General features: G+C 46.4%; 1 protein-coding gene across 1 annotated transcript; it reads right to left on the bottom strand.

The window, feature by feature from the left end:
* Positions 1-2815: 2815 nt before the first annotated feature.
* On the bottom strand, positions 2816-3670 carry LOC123396752 (adenylate isopentenyltransferase 3, chloroplastic-like). Its single transcript, XM_045091594.1, has one exon. The coding sequence runs from the start codon at positions 3668-3670 to the stop codon at positions 2816-2818; it is 855 nt and encodes a 284-aa protein (XP_044947529.1).
* Between the last annotated feature and the right edge of the window lie 4385 nt (positions 3671-8055).

Here is an 8055-nt window from a genome sequence, read left to right on the forward strand (position 1 = left end):
TTAGGATCACATTTATATTATTTAGCCACCTTAATTTTTATAGAAATATTAGGCATTAAAAAGTGTGACCCAGCCTTATTTAAAAAAAATAGTAGATACCTTGAAAAGTAATACTTTGAAAAATGCATAAAATTGTCCTAAATATACATGCAAACCTTTTGAACGCCATTTAATATTATCTGGTCATATGTAATACATTAAAAAATCAGAGCGTACGTACATATCCTTTTTGTTTGCAAATGGATCATTGTTAAGAAACCAATAGTGTATATTTTTTCGGAAAGCAATCAATGGCCGTTAATGGTTGTAGTGCATGCAAACAAAATTTGGAAACTCAGTTTTTCCTGCATGATCATACATCATGCACTACGAATATGAGTTGTCATATAATGGGCCTAGGCACCTAGGTGCCCCAAACGGTCGTCGAGTATATCCTTTTTGGGTATGTCGACTATCATTTACGGGTATGACTCAAACGAGTATACATGTATATACATACCTAAAATTAAGAAAAGTGATTGATATAAAGGATATATTTGGGTATATACATACATGGAGACACGTCATACACTTAGGTATATTGATATGCAATGATGGTCAAAATATGGTAAATATAAAGTAGACATACATGACAGCGATTGATATTAGTTTTGAAAAGCAATCATTGACCGTTGAGAGTGTTAATGCATGCAAACAAAACATGAAAACCCATTATTTCATGGATTGTATTACATGTAGCAATAAATATGACTTGCCATAACGGGTCTAGTATCCAGGCATCTAGGTGCCCCAAACAATTTATTTGATCTATGTTGCATTGCTTATCTACGTATTTGTGTGGTTTATATGGATTTGAGGACAAACTTTTGAGGAGCACGGTTGTGTACGACAGGTAGAAGGTGAGCGGTCATTGTCTACGGACGCTTACACGGACATATACAAGGCCAATGTTTGGCAATCGTGGTGGTACATGCTCTTAACGATTTTTTTCACTAACGGGAGCAGGTCACCCTTAGGTCCTGTTTGGAACCACAATAGATTATGATAATTTGGATTATGAAGGTAGATTATATAATATGGTTAATAAAAATAATCCAGGTGGACATGTTTGAAGACCAGATTATATAAACTGTAATCCAGATTTTACATTGCATAATGACCTATCTGCCCTCAGTTTTTTTCTTAAAAACGGACGGTGGCGGTGGTAGGAATGTAATTATCTCCAACTTTACAAGGATAATGGGTCATTAGCAATTCATAATCTGATTTTAACTGGTGCAGAGTGGATTATGAGTTTCTAATAATCTATCTATCTAGTTTTTATAATCTACACCATAATCTGTCCTGTTTGAAGATATAATAAATTATAAAAAATGGATTATATAATCTGGATGGTTCCAAATAGGGCCTTAGAGAGGTTGGCTATTATTTGTAGTATATAGTATTTCAAGGCCATCTAAACTTGGAACGTCCAGATTCAGTGCTTGGACCCAAAACGTACCAACATATTTTACGTCTTTGATCATATTATTAATGTGTGTGTATATATATATATATATATATATATATATATATATATATATATATATATATATATATATATATATATATATATCCTAAAAAAGTTATGGAATAAGCAATAATTTGCTACAGATCATCTCATTCACTATGCTCCTTCATTTTGGAGCTTTGACATTCAACTAATATGTTTAATTTTGGGTTGGTTTATGATTTTGACCGGATTAACTATTTCTGAACGAGCTATCATTCAGTTAAGATATTCAATTTTAGGTTTAATTCACGATTTTTACTAGGTTAATGATTTCTCAAATTATCGGTAGCAACCAGTCCATAAAAATGCACAATCATGCCACCAAAAATTCCCACTGAAACACCGCATTATAAAAGGGAAAATACACTTCAGCACCTTTCCCACACAGGAAACCAAGAACAACGTCAACAACACCATGAAACACGTCCAACCCTTCTAGTACAAACGTAACTATCAGACATATTCTCACCCCGGTGGTTGGCTGCTCATATGCTTATTCAAAATCTTCAAGGTTAGTCAACTTTATTATAAAAAAGTGTATCATTATTTTCTTCCGATGAACGAAGAAAAGCAAGATACAATAGATGGAGCTATCAGACAGACCTAGGCAAAATGAATGTCACAGGGTCCAATGTGCACCTCATGTACTATTCCGAAGTACTCCCTGTGTAAATTAATATAAAAACATTTATATTATTAAAATAGTGTTATAAACGTTTTTATATTACTTTCTTCGTTTCAAAATAAATGTCTTAAGCTTAGTATAACTTTATACTAGAGGTAGTACAAAGTTGAGACAGTTATTTTAGGATGAAGGAAGTAGTTTACAAAGAGAGTAGTTCATAATATTCTCACATAATATATGCAACTATAAAGTGTTGGATGAGGGATAAAAAAGGACCGCATAAGACAATTCGAATATTCCCAATACACATATGCTCTATTTGTACCTAGTATTTAGGTACAGAGGAAGTATATGATAATCTAGCTAGAATGATATATTATTGTTGTTAGTCGGGTGTACTTTTTGTGTTACTTAGCTTAAAGGAATGTAAGCCGAGGGAGTGAAAAATTGCACGGCCACAAGTAATTTTCATGTAGTGAAAGATCGAAATAGGTAATTCTGGACAGAATAATTGGAAACGGCAATGAAGGAGTATATATGTAGGAAGCTCCTCACATTTCTTCGACACGTTTACTACGAAACCAGGCGGACAATTCAAACCTAACACAGGGCGCCAAAATATAAGATAGCTCTAGACTCTAGGCCAGCAGGCTGATCTTCCCACAGCTCTTCTCCGCGATGACGAAGGTCCGCACCATGTCCTCGACGGGCTCCCAGACCACCTTCCTCCATAGCTCCTGCACCCCTTCGCCGTCCACCATCCGCGCCAGCACCTCCGTGCAGTCCACCCGCCGGACGTCCCATCCCTCCAGCGTGCTCAGCCGCCGGATCTTCTCCACCTGCTCCAGCACCAGCCCGAACGTGTTAACCTTGATCTCCTCCACCGCTCTCCCCAGCATCGCCTCGTCATCGCCGTCGCTCGCACGCCGCAGGTACGCGTCCATCTCCGGCAGGCCGATGGCGCGACGCACGCCCCTGGTGTAGCTGGCATCCGGGTCGAACGCAGCGCGAGCCTCTTCCACCAGTCCGCGCCGCACCATGTCGTCCACCCGTACCGCTGTGGACCGGCGGAGGACTTCTGGCGCGGCGTCAAGCCAGACGAAGAGGCAGTCATGTGAGGAGCGGAAGGCGCCGCCATCTCCGTCGACAAGCGCCTCGACGTACCTGTTGGAGCCGCCGGCCACCACCGGGAGGCCGCCGTGGGAGAGAACGCGCTTGATCGCGTCAGCCGCCTCCCGGCAGAAGTCGTCGACGGTGAAGTCAGCGTCGGGGCACGGCACAGAGCCGAGGAGGTGGTGCGGCACGCCCGCGCACTCCTCGTCCGTCACCTTGTTGGTAATCACGGGGAGGCCAGCGTACACCTGGATCTTGTCCGAGTTGATCACCTCGCCGCCGAAGCGCGCCGCCAGGGAGATGGCCAGCTTGGACTTGCCCGTGGCCGTGGCGCCCAGCACGAAGACCACCTTGGGCTTGCCGCCGCGTCGCTGCTCCATCACGGCGGCGCCCATGGATTGTTCGTACGTAAGAGGAGGGCGTGTTTGCCGGATTGTTGACAGTGACGCGACCGGGACGCCGGCTTTTATAGGAGAATGCATGATGGCATGACCGGAAATTTGGAATGAAATAAATGCCATTATCTGTACCCATTAATTGGTCGTAAATTGAGGACGACGCCTCATAGAGGATCAGGCCTGTTTGGAGAGAAATGCATAATTTCCAAACAGATTCTACTATTTGGTGCATGATTCTGCATATGCATTGGTACTACTAGTAGAACGTAATTAGCTCTATCCTATTTGGTGCATTATTACATTTATTATGGGAAAGATATGCGCTGTAATTTTTGCAGCTTCTACATGACGGGCCAGCCGCAATTGGATCGGATGGTCCATTCTCTTCTACCATGACGCTTGTGAGAGCAAGCCGGGCGAACAGACCAAAAAAATCTTAAGACTATCATATTTGCTTGAGCTTTGTTACATCTACGTAAAACTTTTACAAAACCTTACGTAACTGCTTACGTGGTCTAATTTGGTTGGAAGAAAGTAAGGCCCAGGCCCACCCCGGTAGAATCAGGGGCGAGTGATTAGGTTAGGGAAGGAAAGAAACGTAACTTTACGTAGTCTATTTACGTAGGTGTAGCATTAGTCTAGTTTTCTTCAACTATAATTATTTATATATAAAGGGAATATATAAGTAAATATGAGACTTCTCTTTCGGAAACTCTTTTTATACAAAAAATGTTAAAAATCTGGCGTTCACTGGTTAGGCATGGCAAATCAATCGTTTTATGACAATTAATATTGTCGCTAGACATCAAAGCCATCCTCGCGACAACAAAATATACAGTAAAAAAATGTCTGTTTAGCCATGCTTGTTAAAGAAAATTTGCCACTAAAAATTGTTTGTTTTGTCACTCTTAAAAATGTGATGCTCACTCGTTAGCAAAGTGTTACATGCAGTGACGGTTTCAGGCCTCAGGTAGGCAGGACCCCCACCCGACACCTGCCTCGACTGTTGTCACCATCACCCACACCTCCCGCCGGTATGGCAAACTCGGGATCCTCTTCTTGCACCACGACCAATCGCAATGGAACCTGCTCGTCACTAGTGAGTTACAGGGAGAATCCATTTGCGTACGAGCTGCTAAAGCATTGCCATTGAAAATTGAAGGCACCTAGATGGATTTCATTGAGTGACACGAATCCAGGGAGGAGGTACTACAGCTGCAAAATTTGGGTTAGTACCTGCTACGTTTTTATAGGATTTTTTCACTATTTTGATCCTTAAGGCGCAAGTTCATCACGTAACGAACTCGGTTCGAAAGTATTTCACGTTTTGACTCTTTTGGAAACGCCATAGGCCGTGGCGTTGCAGGCCTTATGCCAAACGCCAGTCTACTGGACGTTGCAGGCCTCATGTGCAACGCCAGTCTACTGGACGTTGCAGCCCTTAGCAGAAACGACAAGAAGGCTGGCGTTGCAGACCAAAGCAGAAACGCCAGGCTCCCTGGCGTTTCCTTAGTCCAGTACCGCAGTGCTGGGGTCCTCGCCAGCGTTGCACCCAGCGCAGAAACGCCAGACCTGCTGGCGTTGCAGACCTAACCAGAAACGCCAGGCTCCCTAGCGTTTCCTTAGTCGAGGACCCCAAAACAGGATTTTTTCACTGTTTTGATCAACAAACATATTTCATAGAATATAGTTTAAATCGTAAGACCATAATTCACAGCATAACACCATTCATCAAAACATAACACCATAATTCACAGCATAACACCATTCATCAAAACATAACACCATAATTCAAAGCATAACACCATAATTTAAATCATAAGACTCAGCATAACATCATAGTTCATAGTTCAACAGACGTAGTTCAACAAACAACATAGTTCAACAGAAAACATAGTTCAACAGAAAACATAGTTCAACAGACAACATCATAACACTCAGAATACGACATAGGTCATAACACTTCACTTCCTCCCTGATGGGGTTATAGTCCTAGGGTAGGGTCATAGGCCTGCCCTGAAGGTCCAACCCAAGGACTACCCCTCGTAAGGGACAAGGCCCTTAGTCAGTTCCGACTGAACTAAGGAGTTCCCTTCATCCAGTCGGTAACAGATCCTCGACCGTCCAGTCGGAGATTAGCATTCGGAGTTTATCAAACTAACCGACTGGATTCCACTCTGTGCATCGTAACCCCCCTGGAGGGAAACGGTCATACATTTCCATGTGCCTTTATTATCATTTAAGACGTACGTTACCTGTAACGTAGGCATTTATTCGCCACTACTCCACCCCTGTGCACCGAACCGTTGTGGAGGGCAGCGCACTATATATAAGCCACCCTCCCCCACTGGCGCAGGGGTTAGCAATTCACTGTATTCTATATTCCACTCGACAACAAGCTCCCTGAGCACTGAGACGTAGGGCTATTACCTCCACCGCAGAGGGGCCTGAACTCATACAACCTCGCCGTAGCTAAGGCTGTGCCCATCCTTTCGTACACTACACATCTACTGTCAGGCTTATACCCATGACAGTTGGCGCCCACCTTGGGGCAGGCGTCTAAGCGACTTTCGGCGAGTTTGCGACTACATCATTTCGTCATGTCGTCCGGTGGAGATTCAAGCATGGGTCACGAGATCTTCTTCGGCGCTCTCTCCTTCATCGTCGACGATTCGGCATGGCTTCGAGACGCCCCTCTCGATGTCGAGGCGCTTCCCCGCCGCGGGGCTACGTACTTCCGTGCCGGCGCCCGCGGCATTCTTCTTCTCCAGCAGTCGGCTCTGGCGTCGACCTATGCCGCCGTCACACGCCGCAACAAGCGGTCCCGCCGTCCGCGGCTCCAGCGTTGGGTGCAACACGCCCAGGCGCGCCAGAACGCGTCTTCACAAGTGGCGGTTCTAGAGTCGGTTGTGATTGCCCCGCCGTCCTAGCGCTCGGACTCGGTTCCGACTGAGTTTCCTTCCGAGTACGCGGGTCGCGGGCCTGCAGTAGAAGTACACATGGCCAACTCCCATGAAGATCCCCGTCAAGCCGGCCGGAACGAGCACGAGATCGGCGAAACGTCCGGCGCGCGTCGTCCGCCTCGCCGTTTTGCGAGTCGGCACACTCGGCGGAGCAACGTGGAGTTGTTCCGCACACCCCTCCTCAACTTGGCTGCGGCTGCCAAGATAGCCGATTCCCTTCAGCCGACTGATTCAGAAGCTGGCAGGGGGATCGAGAAAATCCGCGCCCTGTTGCACACGGCGCAGCAGCAAAATTCGGCAGTCTCACAGTCGCACAACAGGATCGACAATAGTTCTGTTCATGCGAATACGCATCGGTCAGTTCACAGCCCTGGTTCTCGTCAGCGACACACGGGAGGCAGCCGTTCCATAAATCCCGAAGATTGTCGCCGTTCATGCACCCCTCCGCGGGGTGGGCCCTACGGGCCCCGACATCATGATGATCGGCGTTCAGTCGATGACACTTACGACCCAAGGCCCGACGCGAGAGGGCATATCGCCCAGCGGAGGGTCGACAGGGGTCGAGCCCACCGCGATGATTACGATATTGACCGTCCGAGTGGAAGCAGGACCATCGTTTCTGGTCCCGAATGTTTTAGTCGAGCCATCCGTTCGGCTGACATCCCTCCCAACTTCCGATTGGCGATGGGAATTAGCAAGTTTACAGGAGAGTCCAAGCCAGAAACGTGGCTGGATGATTACCGAGTGGCAGGCCAGATCGGAGGAGGAGACGACCATGTCGCCATGAAGCACCTCCCTCTGATGCTCGACGGCTCGACGCGAGCGTGGCTGAACCAGTTGGCCCCCTCAAGCATCTACAACTGGGCAGATCTGGCCCGAGTGTTTATCAGGACCTTCAAAGGGACGTGCAAGCGCCCTGCTGGCCTCGTGGAGCTCTAGCACTGCGTCCAAAAGCAGAATGAGCCCCTACGTGATTTCATTCAGCGTTGGACAACTCTCTACCACACAGTGGAGAAGGTCACAGAGCATCAAGCAGTCTGCGCCTTCAAGGCAAGCGTGCGGTACAGGGATCTGTACCTGAAGTTCGGCCGAACAGGTGACATCTCCATGAGCAAGATGATGGGGATATTAGCACGCTATGCAAATGGCGAAGAAGAGGACCGCATCCGAAGCGGCAAGCACAAAACAGTCGCCGATGGAGATAGGAGTAACACTCGGAAGCAGAAGCAGAAAGCTCCGTCCACTCCGCAGGCAGAAGCTGCAGCCGTAACCAATGCCAAGTTCAAGGGCAAAGGGAAGGCTCAGTTCACCCCCAAGAAGAAGCAGTTCAACAATCCAATCCTGGACCAGCCATGTCCGGTTCATACGAAGATGGATGAAGAGGGCAACCCCATATATGCGAAG

This window comes from Hordeum vulgare, chromosome 5H (assembly GCF_904849725.1).
Source record: "Hordeum vulgare subsp. vulgare chromosome 5H, MorexV3_pseudomolecules_assembly, whole genome shotgun sequence".
Classification (NCBI taxonomy): Eukaryota; Viridiplantae; Streptophyta; class Magnoliopsida; order Poales; family Poaceae; genus Hordeum; species Hordeum vulgare.

What these genes read in the sequence shown, in the direction of transcription:
- LOC123396752 (XM_045091594.1), bottom strand. Translation starts at nt 3,670, where the DNA reads ATGGAGCAGCGACGCGGCGGCAAGCCCAAGGTGGTCTTCGTGCTGGGC.